Below are 23,560 nucleotides of genomic sequence, written 5' to 3' on the forward strand. Positions count from 1 at the left end.
GGCTATTTGCTTTATCTGCATATCATTTATGTCTTTGGAAGGACAATCAAAATCACCCAAGCGTAGTTCTGAGAAAGGAAGAAGCAAAGGCAGAAGACAGTATATGCTCGCATCTCCAACCTCTGCTTAGGCAGTCATTTCCATTTCATGCATTTTTATCACGGAAACGGGAACCAGTTTTTCACTGTGTACAAAACACGAATCCAAAGCCCACGTAAGTGAAGAGGCGGTCTGTCCCTATCAATTTGTATGAGCATTTGATCACAGTGCAGAAAATCAGCAGCAGTGAAAGCATTGCAGTTTGCTACCTGGGGATGGTTGGCTTCATAAACACTTTCCTTCATAAACCCCACCAGCCACTTGCATTTCCAGTCGGGAGTTTTTCTGGTCGTGTTCTTGCGGCCTGAGCTCCACGTGCCTGCAGGAAGCGCTGCCAGTTTGTGGTAGAGATGGGTCTGGTTGCAGCGTGAGCAAGCGTGTTCTCACTGGAGCTTGTCCAGAATGGCAGGGAAGACGCCCCCTCCTAACATCAGCCTCACCTAGCAGTTCCACAGCGCATCCAGGCTTCCTGTGAGACTTGTGCAGCTCGTTCCAGTGGCTGGACCAGCGTGGCTTCACAGGTGGTGTTAGCATCAGGTGGTGCTTACCACTCAGTCCTGATAAAGTCCCTGAATCCTTGTCAGTGAGAGATTTTTGTTAGTTTATTTCTGTCGTAGGAAGCAGTAATGTTTGTTGCTACGGCAAAATACCATTACAGCCGCCTTTATCCTCCTTTGTTATCGCGATACGTATGGTTTCTAAGAAATACGTGGTAAAATTTGAAAAGTTGTGAGATCCAGAGGTTTTACTCCAGTTAAAGGTAGATACTTGAGAAGCACACATTGCATTTTAGATAAGACTTTAGGTTAGAAAATACTGTGATTAGCAAACTTTGTAATACAAAGTTTATTCACTATATATTCTTCTACATTACTTTTTCATGACTGCTAAGCTATTGAATAAGAGATTGAGTAAAGAGTTATATTTTCAGTATATTCAAAATAATATATCAGTATTATATATTTGAATATTAATACAGTATATTTAAAATAATATTTTGAATATTCTGTATATTCAAGAATATTCTGTATATTCAAAATATACAACGCCTAGCAACTTTGCAGTACATCACAGGACTAAGAGAAACTTCACGTGTTTCACATGAGTCTTCCTTCTTTAGTATGGTTTCCTCCTCCTTCAAAAGAAATCTGTTTTAATTTACCTCTTTGTTCATGGTGCAGTTTGTAGGAACACTTTGTGAAATGCAGCATATGAAATGTATCATGTCTGTTAAAAGTCTGCAATAGTGGTTCTGGATTGCCCTGTATTAGAGAGGTTTCCAGCTGGCAGTGCCAAGTGTTTGATTGGGGTTTTTTTGGGGTTGATGATGTTATTTAGTTTCAGACATAGAGTATAATTTATCCCAGACTTCAGTTTCCTTAAATGGGTGAAGCCAATTTGAGCATATATCTACATACACTTAGTACTTCTTGTGCATGTCTGAAGTACCTATCAGTAGGAGGTTTGTCTGAATCTGGGTTTCAGGATTAAGGAAGTTACTTCAGCAGCTCATGGAAAGGGCCATACCCACCGCCATCAGAGAGCATCTCTATGGTCTTCTGAAAATAGTCTTCATTTTTCAATAGATGTATTTTTTAAAAGGCTATATTAGTAAAAATTTCTTTCTGGGGAATTAGTATGCTAATTTAATAATAAACATTTTAATTTAATAATTATCTGTTTAAAAAAAAAAAAGGCAAACATGGAATTGTGTACACTAAGAAATATCAAGCGTTTCTTTGGTAATTTTACATGCAGAAATAGCAAATGCTTCCCACATCTCATAGGTGACCTGCTTGTTTTCTGAACTGAATATGTCACACATAGGTAACCTATCAGTGCCCAGAAAAATGAGTTTATTGAGGCCTGTTTGTTAGGCAAAACTGAAATGCAAATATATTTGTTTATGCAACATATCTAACAAAACTCAAAGAGAAACCTTAATTAGCCACAGAGGGCGAGAATCCACCCCCACTGATAAGCGCAATGAACTACCAAGAACTGGTGTAAGCAGGAGTGTCCAACCCCAGATCTGCTGGCAGAGAAGTAGCTCCTGGAGTGGTCAACAGGTGCTTATACAGATGCGTTTAGTGGAGAGACGCTCTAGGGTCTCCTGGGAGCCCTGCGTTAGGAACTAAGGCAGCCTCCTGACAGGAGTGTGAATCTCTGCTTTGGTTTAGAGGAGCGAAGGGGAAAACAGCCATTTTGCTTCACAGGCATCTTTGAAAATGTAAATCAAACAGAAATGCAAAGCAGTTGTGAGGCTGAGAAGAAGCAGCAGCTTCAGTGGCCTGATTCGGTGAAACAAGTGGTGCCTTATCTCTCTGAGATTTCAGTAGGAGCATTAGTGGATTGAGAGCAGTCCTGGGGAGAAGGACTTGAGCTTGCTGGTGGGTGATAAGATGAACATGAGCCAACAGTGTGCGCCTGCAGCCCAAAAAGCCAACCATATCCTGGGCGGCATCGAAAGATGTGTGGCCAGCAGGTCCAGGGAGGTGATTCTGCCCATCTACTCTGCCCTCGTGAGGCCCCACCTGGAGTACTGCATCCAGCTCCGGAGCTCCCAACACAAGAAAGACATGGAGCTGCTGGAGCGAGTCCAGAGGAGGGCTACAGAGATGGTCAGAGGGTTGGAACACCTTTCCTACAAGGACAGGCTGAGAGAGTTGGGCTTGTTCAGCCTGGAAAAGAGAAGGCTCCAGGGAGACCTTATAGCAGCCTTCCAGTACCCGAAGGGGGGCTACAAGAAGGCTGGGAGGGACTTTTTACGAGGGCCTGCAGTGATAGGACGAGGAGTAATGGTTGGAAGCTGGGAGAGGGCAGGTTTAGACTAGATACAAGGAAGAAGTTCTTCACCCTGAGGGTGGTGAGACACTGGAACAGGTTGCCCTAAGGAAGTTGTGGATGCTCCATCTCTGGAAGTGTTCAAGACGAGTTTGAATGGAGCCTTGAGCAACCCGGTCTAGTGGGAGGTGTCCCTGCCATGGCTGGGGGGTTGGAAGTAGATGATCTTGGAGATCCCTTCCAACCCAAACCGTTCTGTGATTCTATGATTCTGTGTCTGAAAGTGAAATACATGCTGAAGTGTTACGCTGAATCGGGACACAAAAGCCAGTGGTATCCAATGAAAAGTACATATATGGAGAGTCATTTTCTCTGTAAAAAGCTGATGTTTGAGCTTCATCTAAAAAGGAAAATCCCTTGGGCCCTGTGATCCACCAGAGTTTCAGTTTGACGGGTGGCCTATAGGATGCAGTGAGTTAGAAGGTCAGCTCGGAAGTAATTTGGGGTGAATAGTTGTCTCTGAGATTGGCACTGAAATGCTGCAGGTTGTAGGTTTTAATTCCTCTGGACATAGCATTCCCCTCCAAACCCCTCCTCTGACCCTTCCCTCCTGGCAGGTCCGTCTGCCAGCATCACCAGAGCTGGATTCAGAGCCAAGCTACTGACATGAACATGAGTCCACCCCTGCAGGCCTTCCTCCCTCCCAGCAGCATCCGATACCTGGTGATGGTTTTTATGGGAAATGACTTTAATTTAGATTCTATTCTGAAGGTAGAAGATAGTTTTTAATTTAAGGAGCGTCACATCTTCTGCCAACTGAGACAGGAATCTTTGAGGGAGTCTGTCTCCATGATTTTGGCAGTACATCATGGAGTACATTGCTTATAATTAAAGATCACTCAAAACAAATCCCAAACATCCCAAGCTCTGTGGAAGTCCCAGTTTGGAGCTGTGGTTTATGCCTTTGCCTCCATACAGCATGACTGGGAAAGCTTTATGGAAGGGGGTCTCAGAGCAGACCCAAGTCTTCAGGCTCTGTGAACAAACTTCCACTGGAGCTACTGAGAATTTTATCTGCTCTTTAGATCAAAATATCAGACCCAAAGTGGACTCTCGCATAGGGAAAATATCTGGGTGTCCCTGAAACGCGGGGTTTGTCATCACCGGATTCAGAAAGAGAAGCGTCAGAACCCCAAGCTCTGTGTGGCAGGCCTCAGAAATACCTCATACCGCAGTCACATACAGAAGTTAAATAGAAGCATATGGAAATTCCCCTTTGTTGTGCACTGAAACAGATCCAGTCTTCACAGCTGGAATCTGCAGGAGCGCTGCCCCTCTACTTCTGCACTGTCACAGAGTAGATTTCCTTCATCTTATAAATTCTAGACCTTTCAGCAACCGGTTCACATCCAAGATTATCCAGCAGCCTACTTCTGCCTGAGAGTATCCAGCTGCTCAGCCTCTGGGATGCCTGGGAGCTCTGGCCAGCCGAAGGCAGGCTGTCTAGGAGTCTATGGAGTATCTCGCTGTCAGGGGATTTGAGGGGATATGCCACTGAGAACAGGGCTAGCACAGAGCTTCCTCAGCTGGTGCTGGAGAATTGTTGCACTTCAGCTGGAATCAGGTGGAAGTTTGGGCCCTTTTGTGACCCGTGTTTTAGTTTTTAGTGTTAATCTCATGAAACCGCACAGGGAGAACATCGCTCTGTAGATACTTCATGGGCAGAATGACACTGGTGGGTAGGAATATCTGTCTAAGAGAAGGAATTTCTCTCCATGACCAGAAGGAAGAAGTGCATAGTCTGGAAGACATGCTGCTAGCAGTGTAGGCAGCCACGAAGCCATTGTTGCATGTTTTTTTTGTCGTTCTTGTTTGCTAACGTATGGAAAAGAAAACCACAATGTCAGAGACTGGCTCTTCTTTTAGTTCGTACCATAATCTCCAACTAATACAACTGTAGCTTTTAATTTCAGAGCAAGAAGGCCGGTATCATTGCATCCACTTCATAAGTGAGACCTGAGCAAAATTCAGTAGCTACTAAGATTCTTAGCAGTTAGTGTTCTTCAGGCTGATATTTGATGTTTTAAAGCTCAAAAGCAATATTTTTTCTGCTCCTACTTTCCTGGAATGCAGCTCGTGAAATTCAATTTTGAAAACACAGATAAATGACACAGTGAAGTGCCATAAATTTGGGGTCAGGCAACAGCAGCTTATGCCTGTAACAGGCAGTAGGGTTATCTCTGCTTCAGTTGTGTCTGTACTGGCATGAAGAACCGCAGTTACCCAAGGACATCAGCGCCCAGTTTCAATGAGTGATGTCTTTCATACTTCTCCCAGCAGGGAATATGGGACCTAGAAAAATGTGTGTGCTTCAGGATTATGTGAAAGAAGTGGCGTTGTGATACATCAATAGCTGAGAGTGTTTATCTGTCTTAATTGTTCACAGGAAGTGAGATTAAAATTGGTGTCATTTTCTAGTATTCTTCCACGTCAACCACCAAAAAAGAGAGGTAGCTACATAGTGTGTTTATGTTATTTTCACTCTTATATTTAGGAGGTAGGATGAGGAGGAACAAAAATAGTTAATTGGTGCTTCTTGCCTTCTTAGCTGAACTTCTCAGCCTATCATCCTCAAGTTCTCAATGTAATAGGTTTCATTTTAGAAACAAAACTGAACCTGCCAAAGAAAAAAGTGGTAGCAATCGTTTGGCAGATTTACTCCTCCTCAGCTCTGTTGCAACCTCAATTCATAACAGCAGGCAAATCATGTGTGTCTCATTCTGTACTAGCTATAGTAGGAAATCCTACAGATCCAATTAATCTGTGCCAATAATGAGTCACACCATACTATTTGTGGGAATGCCATGGTGTGCTTTTGTTAGAGTATTAAATTGCTTTTCCCTTGGGTTCCTGCACTCTGTTTTGTGGCTGGCTAAAAGTAGGCTAGGGGCAGGCATGGCCCAGAGCCAGAAGCTGAGCATCGTATTGGTTTCTGTTACTTCGGTTTTGACCCAAAATGATATGGTAGAAGCTTGGTGTTTTGAATGGTAGGCCTTTTCCCTTGGTGATTGGTGATGAAATCAGTTGTCATTCTCTTCTTAAAGACTGGGCTGTCGAAGCGAACCTCCAGTGAGTGTGACGAGCAGAAAGGCTTTGGTGCGTTACGTGCATAACACAGAATCCTGTGCAGCCTCCTGACGGGACCGTTTCCCGAACTATGGGCTATGACTCCTTTTATGATTAAAAGGAAGTCACAAGCATTCAAATAGTTTATCTGTTAATATTATTAATGATGGAAGATAAAACCTAGAAAGAAAGTTCTGTCTTACACAAATCTGTACAATCAAAACACGTCCTTTTTCTTCCCTGAATATTTCATCTTGAGATTCCATCCCCCGATCAGCCCTGTGGAGGATGCACAGAGATAAATGACAGGTCACGTAGCTAAAAAGTCTGAGAAACACTAAAACTATCCTGCAGTTGCTCAGCTTAGCACTCTCAGTTTCCCCCTTCCTGTGTTGCCCTAGGTGATTCCTCTGCAGCTCTTCCATGAGCTTCTTGCCCCTTCTACCCCTGTCCTCACTCCATCTCAGCTTCCTCCTGTCCCTTCTCCTCCCGTTCTTTGAGACATTTCACCTGAAAGGAATAGCAGATCACAGGACTCGAAGCCTGCTTAGTCTGCCTTGGATTTTCATCGCAACCCATTTTGGGGACATTGTAGACAGCAGTTGCAGAAGAAGCGCAGAGCAGTAGCCTGATGGTAATTTGATCAAGATGTTTAGCTTTCTTTTAAATTATACGATAATTCAATAATTGGGCTTGCGCAGTTACATAATAACGTGAGGCCCAGTCTTGTTCTTATAAAGGCCTCCATCACCCCTTGAAAACACTGTTAGTGTTTTGGTTCTGATCTCGGAGTGCACCGAAGTCACCAGGAGTTTTTTTACACAGACTTCAGTGTCCTTTGGTTTGGGACCTTTCTCATGGAGAGCCATGCAGCAACCCAGAGTGTCTTTTTCTGGAGGCTCTTTTCTCCTCTAGCTTAAAAAAAAAGCGCCTGTTAATACTCAGTCCTGGCTCAGAGCAAAACACGAAAGGTGGCCAGGCTAACCCAAAAGCTGTATCCCGAACTACCGAGATATCGAAAGTATTCAGACGGCTTTCCCTGCCCGTTCATTTTCCTTTTCCTGCGGTTTCTGTGTTCCCTCATGCTGGCCAGAAGCAGCAGTGCTGAAAGGCTGACAGATAAGCTTCTCACGGCTCTGCCAGGGGCTGTAATTATATATCAGCTCACAGGAAAGGCCTTTTCTTGAGAGATTTCTTTTTCAGGAGGAAAGCCTCAATGATCCTGGATGCACACTGTTCCTGAGTTACCAGTCAGGCATTTCCACTGTAGCTCCAGAGAGAAGCGGGTGGGTGCTCACCATCTGCTCTGACAGAGGTTTTGATGTGCATCAGTAAATTCAAGTCAGAGAGAACAGAATTCTGCTATGTTTTGTCTCAAAAAAAAGTCAAGGGGGACATGGAAGTCACAGACATTTTTGAGGGGAAAGTAATCTAAATAAAATCAGATGCGCTTCCAGGGTAATTTTACAAGCCCCTGTTAGAGCAGCGTTACAACTCTCTGGAAATCAGTCATGTCCTGTGCTGTAGACAGTGACCTAAGATGTACGGTTCTCTACAACCCAGAAATACACTCTGAAAACGCAGATTGTTTTCCTCTGGGCACTGCCATAGCAGTGTACTGGTTCCCTCTGATGCCAGCCCAGATGCCACCACGAAAGCTGTTGTGTCTCATCCTCCCGCTGCACGCGGCTGTACAGAGCCTGGCTCTGTCTTGATACTTATCTAGTTCTTGCTTTAAAGTGGTCATTGGTTTTAGGTTGTTATTAACTGGTTTTAATTTTCTTTTCCATACCCAAACAGTCACGGTGTTTAGAATGATGGAAATAACCTCCCAAGTCAGCATGGATAAAATATTCTTTTCCATTTTGCTCATGATCTATTTTAAGGATTTTTCATTTGCTTGTAAGTGAATGGATGTAGATGTCCCATCTTAAATAGTCATTTCTGAATGTTTTGGCAATAAATATTTGCTATATTGTAATACAGTAATATAAAAGGTTATCTTCGTTCGTCTATTGGTTATAAAAAGACAATTTGCAAGAGACATTTTAGTCTAACAGTTCACTATGCAAGATTACAAATTGCTTTTATTCTTGCCTCAAACCGGTTTACTAATGGAAGAAGTTTATCTCTCTGTTTCGAAGTCTTACTAGCAAGCTGGATTTTTGCATATACAACTTAGGATATGCTCAAAAGCAAGCACTCCATATAACCAGTGCTCATCTAAGTTCTTGTAAATATGGGCCTGTTGCATGCATGCAAAGTGGATGGAAAAGAAAGCAGAAAATATCAGCCTGCAAGCTGGCTCTAACAGAGACCCTGAACACTTTGTTTACGTATTTTTCCAAAAAGCCCTTCTTCTTAAATTCATATTTCAGCAAACGAGAAACTTATTTTATTCTTTGAAGCTTTATGTCACATTTAACATCCAATGAAAACTGGGGTTTTTGCTCACAAAACATGTTTCCCCTCTCCTAAACCTTATGTTGCATCTCCCTGATGATAACCAAAAATAATGCGTAATTAATATTCCAAATCTCTGATTCAATATTCAGGGGCCAAGAGGTCTAGATGGTCCTCCAGGAGAATCGGGAACACAAGGCATTAAGGTGAGTGCTTGCTTATACGAAACATTGAGACAACAGATAAGAAAACAAAACAAACAACCCAGCATATCAGAAGCCATAAAGTTCTGTTTAATCCAGGAGGAGATTTGCAAATTTCTGCCTTCTTCAGGTACTTCCTTATAATGGTGTAAACCCACCTAAGCCTGAATCTGCACTCTCTGCAGAGTTACCCCGCGTTTGAACTGACAGCTTATCTAGCAAATGCACGTAGAATTCACACATTGTTGGTTATTTATCAGGGAGAAAGAGGCAATCCGGGAAAGAAAGGAGTTCCTGGGCTCATTGTAAGTATTGGAGCCAATCTTCGTCGTAAGCCTCTATACCGTTACTAGTGATTTCTGAGCTGTGTTTGGAAATCATCCGAAGCCAGCATTGTCTTTCAATATTTGTCTTTGACCAGGGTAAAGCTGGAAATCCAGGAGAAAGAGGAGATCAGGGTGCACTTGTGAGTATGAAATTCTCTAGTACTACCAAAAAAAATTCCACAAAATCTCCTGCTTTGTTTCACACTCAGATACGGGGGAATTTGTCTAGTTTAGAGCAGCTGGGAAACTCTGACAGTACGGTTTGCATTTATTCGGACAAAGAATCAGGGGCAAAAGTGAGAGTAAGTGTGAACATGATCTAGTCTTTTACAAGACCGGTGTTTTTATGGATGATGGTCCCCAGCATACAATGATAGCAAGCTGCAGAAGAAGAAATGGCCCTTGTAGTTAGTAGGGGGGTCCTCGGAGTTGCTTTGGGTTTTTTTAGCTTTGTTGTAGTTTTAAGGGAGAAAGTCATTGTAACATAGAAAAATAATTCATTGATAGCTTTTTAGAGTAGATGTGTACTTCGAATGTTGGGATAAATGTAGAAAAATGTGTAAAAAGTTCCTTGTTTTAGGGCTTCTTTCAATGGAAATCTAACATGGTCTATTCAAGGCTTTCTTTTACAACGAAGGTTACCAGTCAGTCCAATTGTATTGCATTTCCAATAAGGAAGGAAGCAGAAAAGCAGAAACAAAGCAGTAATGGTGGTGGGTTTGTGCTGAAATTGAGACTCAAAATGTTGGTTGTCACTGTACTTCTCTTCTGCTGCTCAGATTTAGGAGTTTGTTGCCTCTCTCCTTTGGCACGATGGGTTTTAATTTCCTCTTCATTCATGAGGACTTCTGGATATATTCTTACCTACAGAAATTAATGAAGTAAAATCTCATTGGGTTGAAATGGTGGGAATTAGTACATTTATTGCAAAGTAAAGATACTGCTCTATTACTCCTACAGCTACAGTTTTGAGAGTATGAGACAGGTTGAGCAGAAAGAAAGGTGGGCTGTGAACCTTTACTCATCATCCTAAACACAGTTTGTAGGGCAGGACACCCATAATGCTGCGTTTAGGCCCAGTTTGCCCACACAAGCAGCTATGAGTCTAAGGAGAATGATGAGGAACTGGTAAGTGGTGGGTCAGCTAAGATCCATCCCTATGTAAAAGAAACCGAGGAAGGATTTCTTCAGGGCTCCCTCACCTGCCTCAGGAGCTAGTGATGTGGCAATGCATGTCAACCAGAAGACAAGGCTGCACATATTTCTCGGATGTTTCTGAGCAAGTTATTGAGTGAGCAGAAATAGGAGAGGAAGTGGCTTTTCACAGAATACGAAACAGCTTGTTTGCAATGATTTTTTTTTTTTTAATTTTATTTTAATCTTCTAGGGCTTGCTTGGGCCTCCCGGAACCACAGGAGACAGGGGACCAATGGGAGAGCCAGTAAGTTGATCCTTATGCCTGCCTAAAAATTTTTCCATGTATTATACTGAGTTCCCTGGTAACCCAAGCTCCGTTTTACCAAGATTCAGTGTTGCCAGCTGTGGTTAGATAGGAATTGTGAGGTAATTGTTCCAAAACTGCAGAGCTAGAGTCTGCCTCCCTTGCTTGGTGTAACTTGTCCATAAAGAAACCTGTTAATCACGTTGGGAAGCGCTGTAGTAGGAGGTGCACAACATAAGGGAGCATGACAGAATCTGGACCACAATGTTATGTGACTTTACGCTGCGTTGAGGAAGACATCGACGTTATGGATCATGTAAATGCATGTGCCAATACAGATTTTAGTGGTATTCTTTTTCAGGCAAATTTTACGATAGTTACTCAAGAACTCGAGGACCACATCTATTTGGCAAGTTAAATTTTCAGCAAAAAAAGAGACTGTTACAATAAACCTCAGACATGCCTCTGCTGGATGGTTTCTTGTTCTGATTGTTATTAATTCAAAGCCACGCTCGCTTTTATGTGGCTAATATTGTAACAGACGATCATGCAGAAGCTGCAGCAAATATATCAAAGTGCTGCAAGATGTAGCCATGACAGGAATAGTATTGCATCGCCATCTCTGGGGGTAAATCAGATTATATAAATCCAGTGAAAGAGGATGCGCTGTCCTCGGGAGACTTGGGAGAAGGCTGCCATTTTATAGTGCAAAAATCTAATAGAGTTGTCAAAAATTGTGTGTTTTCATTGCTTCTGAAAAGTTATTTTGCACCTCAAGTGACATATGGTTAATTTAAATCTTGAAAACAAACTGTTGTTAGAAATAATAATATACTTGATATCATTATTAAATATTATTTCTACTAATCCGTAGGCTGACGTGCTTACAGAAAGCCATTGCTCATTTGGGGGGGCTAGAAAAAAACACATCATTTATTTTGGTAAATTTCTTTTAGATATGATTCCTTGCTTAACTTGAGCTGCCAACTTGCAGGAGCAGCAAAGTGTTTCAGCAGCAAATGTATTTTCTAATGTTTATTATTGGATTCCTGTCACTTCATCTGCTTCATTTCTCATCTTCATGTTGTGATGTCCGAGAGCCTTACAATGCGAGGCTTATACACAAAATTCCTGCCGTTTTTTTGACAACTCTGAATTTTCGTCTATGTAATCTTGTGTAATCTAAATGGTCTACCCTTGAGCAACCTACCTCTCTGTTGCACTCATCACCACAGAATCTACGCATGCGGTGTCAGAAGTAGGAAAAGCTTATCCTGTGAACAGGGTACCTTTTCTTTCAAGTGCTGAAAGAGTAAAATGTCCTCAGAAAATGGTCTGTGGAGCTAGAAAGAAGCGATGAAACGACAGAAGATATTATGAAACGAAACGCATGGCTCTCTTTTTTAACTGCCCATCTAAGCAGCTTGATTTCATCTTCTGTCAGCTGGTCGCTACATGAAAGCCAGCTGCTGAAGCAGTTTCTCTGGCCCTGTCACTAGTTCTGCACAGAGCAGAAAACCCCTAATTATTGGTGGAGGAGCACAGAAACGTAAGCAATTGCAACTATTTGTGGTAACAGGTTTGATCTAAATTACACTCCAACTTTACCTACTTGCCAGACATCTCAGTAAAATCGTTCTTTGCAAATGACCTGTTGCTAATGGTTAAAAGGAGTCCCCGTATTGCTGTCAGTTCTTGGCTTCTGAAATTCCCTGAAAGTCTCAGGGGAAAGATACATTGCCAATCCATCAGACTTAGCTCCGTGGTAATATTGTGAAGAAATACTTGATTCGTGAATCAAACTTCAGCTTTGTGACGCTTGCCTAGTGGCGTGCCATCGAGTCGCTGCAAACGAAAACCCTTGGCCTTAGCTTAGGACCGAGTGAATTCTCAACGGGAAATTAACCACAGTTTCAGTTGTTCACATTTAAACGAAGCAGTAGGGTAAAATATATGCATCTGCTGAAATCCTCTCAGTAACATGCAGTCTGCATCGTCGTTACACGGGAAGAATATACTCTCATTATCACTGCCAAGTCATCAGGAGGAGCAAAACCATATGCATGGTCTGCAAGAGGAAGCCAAACACAAAAGAGTAAATATTTGCTTAAAAGGCATCTATCATAAATATGGGTAGCAGCATCTTTCTTTTACATGAGAATAATAGATCAACAAAATGTTTTGAATGTAGAATGTACTTAAACACAGATGAGTCCCAAACGGGTAAATGGATATGAACTTCCTGAAAGTTCAAAGACTGGACACATCCAGAGGGTTGATTTGTCTTGACATACGTTCGTAGTGGCTATGGAATCAGCTGTGAGCTGTTACGGGCAACCGCTACCCCCCAGCACAGAAATCCCACTCTGTGAGCAGAGATGGACAATCTAACGGGTGCAGAGAATTTGAGCGAGCCGCTTTAGGAAACGATCCCTACCTGTTCCTGCAACACCTCTGTTACTTATGGTAGGGCTTGTAAGGAAACGCTCGTAGTATAGTTACTAACATTACCAACAAAGCTCCAGCCTTTAGTCCATTACACCTCAGTGATTGTCCTGGATAAACATTGCTAAATCCAGTGAAGCACACAGTAGTTGTTTTCAGTTAATTCCATACCAGACTGTAGGCTTTTCCACAAAGCAAACCAGACAGTCTAACAAACCTTAATTAAACAAAGTCTCAGTTAATCAAGAGGAGAGCTTAGTTTAGATAATAATTTACTTTTGGTCTAAAAGAAGAGACATCTGTGCTATTATTTGAAATCTGTTATTTCAGTGTGTCAGGATTGGCAATGAGGTCTTCAGTTCTTATGCCATCATGGTACTTGCATACACTGTTGGATTCAGGAGGAAAGACAATGAATACACTCCTTTAGGCCAACTGGAAGAGTCCTGAGGAGGCAAAGTCAAGACTACACAATGTAATTTCATGTTAATTGATACATTCAAAATTTTGTTTAATATCAGGGTCCAAGAGGACAACCAGGGGATGCTGGCCCTATTGGAGAAATGGGTTTTGAGGTGAGCTTTTAATCATTTATATAGTAGTTACAAACACCCAAGCAACTGAATAAGCTGTTTAGAAACAAATTTTTTTTATTACCTTCAGCTGACTTAAATACCATGAGCTGCTGAGAGACTCTCTTACTTAAAGGTGTGACCCAAAAAAATGTCTAAAATAAGTAGCTTTTCCTGTTGTGAGCGCTCTCTTTGGGCATGTATTTATGACATCTGCACTTAGGAGGTGAACATAACATTTAGCTGAGCAAACCACTCTTGCAGTCAGACAGTAGAACGGCATTAATCATACGTCCTTCCAAATGGTAGATGAAGAAAAGCAGCTGCAGGCAGTCTTCTCGCTAACTTTTGCTTCTGTTTTTTGCTTTGTTCTTAGTATCTCTTCAAAAGAAATATGACAGAATGTACCAGCCGCGTTTGCAATGAAGTAGCTGAGGGATGAGCTCACTTAGACCAGAAGTGATTTGGCTTATTCGAAGAAACGCGCTTCCTCAGTCACCCAAAATCCAGTCTTCTGACTGACTCCTGAAAAAAGGGTTTATATGTAAACTTTAAGGGCTGGAGACTCCAAAAAGGGCTTTGTTCTCCAAAGGCTACATCTACTTGGCTCCAAGCCTAAACAGCGATGAAGTTGTCAGTCAGATTTACGAAAGATAGATGATTGCTCAGCCTGCTGGTAATTTATGATGAAAGGTACAGGCTTAGCGGGACTGCTGAGTCTTCAGTACGTTGCTGGCCCATAGTGCATCTCCTGAACTCCTCCCATACCCTCCGTCCTTTTCTTCTGTTGGGCTCTCGTAGGAACAAAGAACTCTGTTGTCTTAATTTGATTTTTCAGACACGCGTCTTTCCCAGTGTCTCATGCTGGTTTTATGCTTCAATTTTGTCTGTATTGTTTGGTGGTTGCAAAATTATTATTGGTGACCGTGTGTAACAGTAGCTCTTGTACCATGCAGGGACCTCCTGGCCCTGAAGGAGAACCTGGCCTGCAGGGAGAACCAGGCGCAAAGGTAAATGTAGAAATTACTCTCTCTTGTGCTGTTTACATTTTCAAATTTGCCATAAAAGCAAATCAGAGTGATCTCATTCATTAGCCAAGTAGGTAGTGATACAGGAGATGAGCCATTAAGAAATACTGTTATTGTCATGATGACTGCATTATCTGTAAACCCCATCGCTGTTAGGGATGTTGTCCCTTAGAATCCAATGATTTCTTTTTCTCGTGGTATTCCAGGGAGACATTGGACCTGCTGGGAAGGCTGGAGAACCAGGCGACCAAGGTTTAAGGGTAAGCTACGGATGCAAATCTTCTTCCAAAAAGGAAAGTATGCTGTGAATGCGTCAGAAATGCAGGTTGAGAAATCTTGATTTATCAGAAGAATTTAACAGGAAGCTATGTTCTGATAGCTTGTTTAAAAAAATAAAAATAAAGCTTTGTAACATCATAGCGAGTGAAAAAGAGTACTGATTATGTTGAAATATTTCTGTCTCCTGTCACTGAGAGGCACAAACGAGTGGTTTGAGCATGAAGGTAAATCCAAGGGTGTCCAGCCCAGCTGTTGAGATGACAGCACACAAACATACTGTGTACGGATACCTACTCTAGGGGAGATAAAGGGAACATTATAGCCTCAGCAGAGTGGAGTATCTCTCTGTACCACCGTCTAAAGCAGCTGATTTCCTTCTGGTGCTGTGTATGGCTCGTCTGGCACTTGATTTTACCAAGCACTTATGCCCCTGCTTACTCTTCCTGTGCGTCTTAACCCCTCATCTGACCCAAACAGTTCCTACCTTTGAAGGCTGAGAAAAACCTTTTACAGTGCTAGGAAGCAGATTTTGACCAGGAGACTTTTAAAGGAGCATAAACTATATCCTTTCAGACTTAAGTCTTACCATTGAGCTCTCTTTTCCATTAGCTCCTCGCTGTCATCTTTTCCTCCTGCCCAAAACCTCCAGCAAGGGGCATTCCACAATTCTGCCTGTCCTTGGAGAAGAGTAATTCCTGGTACTGGTCCTCAGCGGGTGCTCTGGACTGAACCATACCACTATGTCTGAAATACTATGTTGTTGGGATAGGGCAGCTCGACTTTGCTTTTTTACTATCTGCATCAAAAGTTGCAAGTTGTCAGTGTCTTTAGGTGAGAAGGGCAAATATTCCAAAATGCCATGGTGCCAATACTGCTGGTAAACAAGGAGTATTTCATGGCCCTAAACTGAGTCATTAAATATAGCAATATAGTAGTTATCTCTATAAACATGGACGTCTCAGGACAGAATAGGTATATTTTTGAGGTTACTATAATTACGCATTGCACACTCTGAAACCAAACGATCTCAGCACCCCTGTCCAAATCCCCAGTGTTATACGCACAGAGTTTTGCCTCATTTTTCTAATGTTGATCATCTTTTATGTTTTTCTGTGTTTGAGATTTACAGGACTGTGACTCTGTTGCTGTAAATCAGTGAAAAATGAAGATAAATAAACTATAACAGCAATATAAAAGCTGTCCAAAAGATAATAAGCATGTGTAAAACTAGTCTTGAGTTCTTCCAAGGGAATACTTCTGTGTCGAGAAATTTAGGCAATAACTTCCTTTTCAACTGTTCCTTTCTATAAGGGTGAACCAGGACCTCCAGGAGAAGATGGTGTTCAAGGAAACGATGGCCCAAAGGTACGTTCAGGTTTTGCAGCAGATGTAAAGCAGCTGTATCAACTTAAGCACACAAATATTTTATGTTTTTCTCCTATTCCACCAAGTCAACAGAGCCCCGTTGAGCGCACTTAGTTTTAACATAGGTGGCCCTGTGTGTCGTAGGCTTTCCCGTGCCTTTTAGGCACACACCTACCCTGCAAGGGCTGCAAAGTTGCAGCTTGACGGAGAAATGCAAGCTGGAGAACCGAGTACAGCTTATTTCTGTGGTGATTACCATGCTGGAGAGAGCAAGCCTAAGGCTGCTCCTCTCCCTGCATTGCATCAATGCTGTGCCAGGGCCTGTGGCCGGTGCCAGGACAGGGGGTGTCACAGAGGACGCCCTCAGGTAGCTGGCGATGGATGAGGCAAAATCCGGCTGTAGGAGAGATAGAACGGGCTTTACCCTAACTTGGAGCCTGATCTGAATTTGTCTGGGAAGATTCCCATCAGTTTTAGCTTGCTTTTTGTCAAACTTGAAGATTCAGAATTCACTTTTCTCAAGAATAAGTAATTCTGTAGCAGCAGCTTGACTAAGATTTTTTTTTTTATTATTTTGCTTTGTTTTAGGGAGACCCTGGAGACCAGGGACTTCTTGGAGAAGGTGGTGAAAAAGGAGAGGTGGGGTCACCAGGAATTGCTGGACCCCCTGGTGAACCTGGCTTAATGGGCATTCCTGTAAGTGTTTTCAGGTTTAAGTGGACTTTTTGTGGGTTTGCTTTTCGTAATTATTTTCTTTTTACTTTTGCTTGCTTTTTTAAATTTCATTTTGTGATTTTTCTATTGCGATTAGAGATGGCCATCTTTAAACGAGCTTGCCTCCCTTTTCTGTGTGATTCAGCTTTGGAGGGTTGGTAGAGAGAGAAGACAAATGATTTTCCTATCTTAAATTTGGGACCTCTTAGCAGACAGTGATTCCTCACTACTTGTCATCCAGACACATACACCACACAACGTGGAGCCTCTCACTTCAGATCTCTCCTCTCCAGACAACCTTCTGTCATTAGTCTCTATCCTCACCTTCATTTGGAGACTGTGAGCAATCTCAAGGTATTAGATCATTTTTAAAAATTTTTAAAACTCCCAAAAAAATTGGCAAGATGCATCTGCTACCGTAAATTGTGCTGTAAGACCTTTTGTGGTTTCGTATCGCTTTCCCTACTCACGGCTTCGTTTACTGTCCCAGGGCTATCTAGTTTTTAGTTTAGATTAAAAGTTCCTTGGGGCAAAGAACTGCTGTTTTGAGCAGCTTGTAAATGATGAAGTGTTAGACCTTAGAGCACACGGGATTTGGCTCCAATTTAAGATTTTTGTGCTAATGGTCTTACCACATACATGCTGAGCTATCATTCCTTTTAATAAACCTTAACAACAAAAGGAAGGCCTAAAAATAACGTTTCTAGAAAAAGTGATATCCTGAACTTTGAGGTTTCTTTAGTTACAAAATTATTGCAGCACAGACACCAATACCCCAGGATTTCTTAAGTGCTAGTGTGGATTACAGTGTTTTCCCTGGTAAGGAATACAAGGCACTATCACATGATAGATATTGGAGAATCCAAATTATTCCTGCTGATAATTCCTAATCAGTTGGATGGCCTGCCCTTCCTAACAGTGGTCTTTCTACACTGCTGCCAAGGTGTGGTAAAGACCAGGGTATGGATGCTGTCCATCCTGCGCTGGAACTGACTTCCAGAAATGAGGGTCTGTCATCCTGGGCAGCGCTACTTTGGGTGATAATTCTGTGCTGTGATGTGATGTCATGTCTTTGGGGAGCCTTCTCACCTTGTCAATCATCCTTTAATGAGGCATCTACTATAAAAAGTAAAGAGAGAGAAGAGAAAAAGAGAATGTCATGATTCCATTTTGTTCTTACAAGACACTTACTCTTTAATAACTTCATTTTGGTGCCTCTGTGAAAGGGATTAAATGAACATATCACGAGAGCACCATGTGCCGTAGACAAACGAAACAGAGATTGCAGATGGAGGGAAATGGCAGCAAGCGTACACAGGCCAAATTGGGATCCACAGTCAACACTGTTAGATCAGTTCACATATTTGTCCTGGCATCACTCCTAGCAGCGAAAATCCATCCATAAAATCTATTTTGCTGAAGTTTTATGCAACTTCTTCATGTGAAATAATATTTTGGAGCGCAGTTTCCAAAGCAAGCTTGTAGCCTCCAGTCAGACATCAGATTCCCTTACTGAAAATCATCGTGTTCTCAGTCACAGTCCTCTGGCTGCCTTCTCTGTAGCTCTTATGTGACAGATGTTGGAGTCTGAGTAAACATTAGTTGGAGGGCCAGCTGTCAACGGCTGTGAGCACTGTCCCCTCTGTCCTCTGAGCATCAGCGTTACAATCTGCTGTCTTTAGTCCTACGTTCTTCACAGTGAACCACACTCCTAGTGACAGAAAAAAACGCTCTTTTAGTTGTCAGCACCCTTAGTGCTTTTTGTTTCTGATCTAATGATATCACCCTGACTTTTTTTCTGTTTCCAATTCGCAATTCTAGAGAAGCTCAAAGGTTTCATACATTGAAATTAGCATAAAACAGCTCAGCCTTGGCCTATCTACGTTATATGTAATTATACTTGTGTACAGTGAAGAACATCAGCAGCGCTGCTGCTGTGCCCCAGTGAGACAGGCGGGTCTGGCAATTAGAGGTTTGGGAGGGTGGGGTTAGAGGGGGATTTTTCATGTTTCTGTTCCACACATTCCAAAGGTGGCTGCAGAGCTGCCTCCCTCTCCACGCGTCCTCCCTGATGTCTGGGAGAGTCGCATCACGGTTTTGGTTTGATCTTCTAGGGATGCAGACAGATTCTAACATCCTGGTGTAAACATGGAAATCAGTTTCCTGTAGTCAGTTGTCTGAGGGTTTTATTGGGGGTGAGAGTAATACTACATTTTCCTTAAACAAAAGCTTACAAAGCAACAAATAACCTGGTTTAAACTATATTTACCCTGGCTTACCACCACAATGACTCAAAAAAACCCCCCAAATACGTCTTCCTTTATCCAAAACTGAAGCTAAATTGCGTCCTCTAACTCACAGAGCTTTTGAGGAAATTGAAACCTCTGAGCAGTGGACACATCCAGCCCTTTGGGAGGGTCAGGATTTGAAGTGACCCAGAGGGCAGCGGGGCTGTAGCTCCGTAGCACTCCTCATCTGCAGGCAGCACACCCACTTGCACACTCACCGAGAGCTGGGCAGTGGTAGGTCTCTGCTCTTCAGCAGATGGTGTCAGGGCCCTGCTCTTCACACTGGACAGCCTCAAGTTTTTCTTAGTTTTCCCCTGCTTGTGTATTGTATTTCTCTAAATCCAGTGGTTGTCTTGAAGCAAATTTATTCCTAAAGTAATGCTATCTGCGTGGACAAGATTTGTGGGGGGTTTCCCCCTAGTTTCAGTGCATTTTCACTAGTTTGATAAGCAAATCCTGATGTTTGCCCACTTGTTTCTGCTGTAACTTGAAACAGTCCTACTAACTTGCTCACAGCCAAAGTTAATGAGATTTTTTCCTCCCACCTCTCCACATTACAAAAGCCTGCTTAGTTATCCAATTTGGAGCACAGTTTAAACACGTTTCCAGGCCTTTCTCAGTCATTTCTTTTTCTCTCCCTAATAAATGTACAGGGCCCCGAAGGAATACCAGGAAATCCAGGTCAGAGGGGCCGTTTAGGAAAGAAGGTAGTATTTTATCTTCCCCAATTCTCTTCTTTTTATCTGAAACTCAAATTTACATTACAGAATTATTCCATTCAACCAAGTCTGTCCCTGGTTTATGTCATGCTTCAAGCCAATTTTTTTCTTGCTAGCCATAGCAATTAGAATTGTCGTCATCTCTCTGCAATCAGTAACATTCAGGACCTTGGGAAATTTAAATTTGTATTAGGATGTGATTTCGCAACTCGGAACAGCTTCTGCTGCTATTAAAAAATGTGAAGCTTTGGCTAAAACAGAACAAAACAAATAACAGAAAGGCTTTAGCAGAGGGGTTTTTTTCACTGCTGAGTTCTGAGTTCAGACATTCTAAGAACTACAGTAAATTATGTATAAACGTAATACTGTTAAAAAATGCTGTTACGCACTTTGCTTAAGCATAAACTGCATTTTGAAAATTAGTATCAGTCTCTTATCATTTTTAATACACTAACAGGGAGAAAAGGGGCAGCTTGGCCCTCCTGGAGAAACTGGACCTGCTGGTGGCTCTGGCCAACCTGGAAAAATTGGTCCCAAAGGTGCAAGAGGAACTCGAGGTCCCTTGGTTCGTACAAAACATGCTTATTTAAGAGCTCATGTATTTCTGGTTTAGCAGGATTGTGTCTCTCCGTGGGAAGAGGCAGGTCACAACTGTAGCATGTATAAATATTTTCTGATGTAGCTGGAGATGCAGACAGTGTTCTTCCCAGCCTGCATGCCCTGGTCTTTCAGCATCAGAGTGAGACCTGTGCACCTTTCCAGGGCAGAAATCCAGGCCATAGACCTGGAAGGAGTCATTTCATGCTCTGGTCAGCTTCCTGATCTGACAGTCAGAGGAGCAGGAGGGCAGGGCATGCCATGGAATACTCATGCCCCACAGTCCACATATAACCTCACTGGTGCAGCCATTCCTTAAACCTCTCTTAAACCTTAAACCAGTTCCAAGAACAAAAATCATGGGGTTTGCTATTACATAAAATAGGCCGTAGCCATAGCTGGAACAAAGCATTTCAGATGAGGACTGCTACTCCTATTGAATGGGAACCTGATCCAGAATGAACTGAATTAAGTGTATTTCCATTAACTTTGAGCTCCTCTCATCACGAGCTCCCCAAGCTTGCTCCACACTGTGTAACAGATGCACGGACACGTGCAGCCTCCGCACTAGTGAGGCAATGTGCCCATCTCACTGCTCCAGGGCCCAATCCTTTCACCACTAAATGCAGCACTGCGTCCCTAACATGTGAAATACAGAAGTCAAGTAACTGAAGAGTCAACTTCCTAAGGTGAAGACCTCCCTCAGCTTCTCTTAACATACTTAGCATTTGTAAATAGAGTTTCTCCACTCCTCTGAAGGCTCAGATCCTTTTGGTCTTAATTAGGCACAGGGATTATAAGGTTAGGATGGAAAATGTTGACCATTCTTTCCACAGAAGAGGGAAAACCCCAGTATTCTTTACCAAAAGAAGTTCAGCCTATCCAGGAAGTTGTCTGTGGTTCTCAAATCTCAACATCTGAAGATTTTTCCAAGTGGTAACTTTATAAATTAGGCATCGTTGTAACGTTTTACAAGGGAGCTCATTTTTCTGTCACTGATTATTGTATTTAACAGGGACACCTAGGAGGAATGGGACCTGAAGGAGAGTCGGGAATTCCAGGTTATGGGGTAAGTTTTTTACTGAATTCATGTACACGCACAACCCAAAGTAAGTCTGTGGTACTCTAAATAATTTCAAATATCATGGGGGTCTGTATCTAGAACACAGAAATATCTTTAAGAGTGTCAGCCACTCACGTGTGTTTATATGAGATGTGATTGCCTACTCAGAAATGTTAGCCTTATGGAAATGATGACTGGTTTGTGGCGAGTTCGCTAGCAGTTGTGTTTTACCACAGGTATGAAACCCTCGTTTGTCCAATGTATCTCACCCCTTGTGAATAAAGTTCCTATAAAACTACTACAGCTATTCATTTTAAAGGGAGTTCAGCAAACACCACCACCTCTGCTTACTGCCTGGCCAGGCAGTTTCCCTTTCAGCAACAGAAACTGACTGAATGACGTTAGTTGAAGGACAAAAAGATGCTTTCACTGAAAAACAATGATGATGATCATCATAGATGGATTGAGTCCTGCTCTTACAGACCAGAGTGCCACGTCTTTTTCCTGAACAGAAGCTTTCACCAGTGCCCCTAACCCTGAAGCAAGAACTAGCCCAGCTCCCCTCGCCTGCATCAAGGCCTTGCAGAACCTTTGGTTTCCCACTGCGCACAGAGAATTTCCTGCATGCAATATATTTTCTGCCTGAGCCCGTTAATTTTGAGCCACGCCACTATTTAGCATTATTAGCAAGCAGCAAAAAAAAAAAAAATCTAACAAGCAGCTAAAAGAGGTTTTGGAATTCATTATTTCTTTAATTATTTGGTTTGGAACTAATTTTTGTTTTGTTTGCTTCTTTAGGGTCACCAGGGTCCTCCAGGGCCCCCAGGGCCTCCAGGACCCAAAGGAGAAAAGGTAGGAAGATGGATTATACTGTCTTACAGTTTGAGTAATTACAAAGGGAGGAAATGTTACTGCATGCTCGCCGTTTTCCCCAGCATGCAGCAAAACCCCCTGTTTGCAACATTTGATAGTATTGTGACAGAATAGGAAAAGAAATGCAGAACTGGGGAAATGGATCATTCAGAGGCAGAGTTCTGAATTACCCGGGTTTCAGGTTTTAAAACATAAGGTACCCACTGCAAGAAACACATTGTGTTGTATCAGATGACACCACTGCCCTTAGTGAGCACTGCTGAAACAGAAGTAATCGGTGTGGAACCTGCTATTTGCTTAGCTTTAAGCTGCAAGTCCGCCCACAGATTTTGCTGCAAGTCCAACTAAGATGGACAAAGGTCTGTGCTTAATGTAAAATGTTAGGGGCAGGATGTTGCCTCGGTGCTGCTGGTTTTGTGTCAAATTCACTGCTCTTTTAAGCCTTTAGTTTAGAGTCACACCTGCCAGAGAAATACATCCTTATATTAGGGCCAGTTTTACAATGGACACTGCTAATAGGCAACTAGGGGTTGATGTTATCAACAGGTTCAGATATAATCTACTGAAACCCAAACTGTTGGGAGCAAGGTGTCTAGCTTGCTTGGTCCCTTCTGAAAAAGCACTTTGATGCACTTTGGAAGCCCTTAATCATATTTAAAATGCCAGCCTCTGCATTCAATACTGGTAAATATCATCTGGAATAGATAACTTTTTGTCTATTAGTTTGGATGGCAGTTGTTTCATATTTAAAATTTAATAGAGTTCAGGCTGAATGTTGGAGTCTTCTGCACACTTGTTTGTCTATATTAAGTATATTTCTCAAAACAGTGGAAGAAGTTTTCTTTTTTTCTCTTGTCAAATATCCTGTTTATCCTTTTTTTCATTAAATAAAGAAATGATCACATGGACGTTGTTCAAGTACTTTTTTCTTTGTAGCTGCCTTTGAGACTAGAGTAAATACTTAGCTTTTTTAGTCCTAAATGTCTTTGAGTTACTATTTCCACTGTATTAAAACCATAAGCACCATATTCCCTTTTAGCATCTATAAAGCATGCTCTCTGGGTGTTTATTAGCAGTTGAACATGTGTGCATTGTAGACGAGGTAGAATTTCCAAGTTAATATTTTGTAATACTTATCTTTGTTTTAGGGTTACCCAGGCGAAGACAATACAGTCCTTGGACCACCTGGGCCCATAGGTGAACCAGTAGGTCTTTCTTTCTCAAAAAAATTATAT

General features: G+C 42.2%; 1 protein-coding gene across 1 annotated transcript in view; it reads left to right on the top strand.

Annotated features, from left to right (window-relative positions):
* The window catches only part of COL24A1 (collagen type XXIV alpha 1 chain), a 138,849-nt gene that overhangs the window by 87,595 nt on the left and 27,694 nt on the right, over window positions 1-23,560 (top strand). Inside the window, exons 29-42 of the mRNA XM_086463065.1 lie at window positions 8,565-8,618; window positions 8,876-8,920; window positions 9,037-9,081; window positions 10,329-10,382; window positions 13,349-13,402; window positions 14,356-14,409; window positions 14,634-14,687; window positions 16,018-16,071; window positions 16,660-16,767; window positions 19,727-19,780; window positions 20,250-20,357; window positions 21,405-21,458; window positions 22,251-22,304; window positions 23,474-23,530. Coding sequence (XP_086319191.1) covers window positions 8,565-8,618; window positions 8,876-8,920; window positions 9,037-9,081; window positions 10,329-10,382; window positions 13,349-13,402; window positions 14,356-14,409; window positions 14,634-14,687; window positions 16,018-16,071; window positions 16,660-16,767; window positions 19,727-19,780; window positions 20,250-20,357; window positions 21,405-21,458; window positions 22,251-22,304; window positions 23,474-23,530 — 849 coding nt within the window. The remainder of the gene's footprint in view (window positions 1-8,564; window positions 8,619-8,875; window positions 8,921-9,036; window positions 9,082-10,328; window positions 10,383-13,348; window positions 13,403-14,355; window positions 14,410-14,633; window positions 14,688-16,017; window positions 16,072-16,659; window positions 16,768-19,726; window positions 19,781-20,249; window positions 20,358-21,404; window positions 21,459-22,250; window positions 22,305-23,473; window positions 23,531-23,560) is intronic.

This window comes from Leptosomus discolor, chromosome 3, assembly GCF_034619465.1.
Source record: "Leptosomus discolor isolate bLepDis1 chromosome 3, bLepDis1.hap2, whole genome shotgun sequence".
Taxonomy (NCBI): Eukaryota; Metazoa; Chordata; class Aves; order Leptosomiformes; family Leptosomidae; genus Leptosomus; species Leptosomus discolor.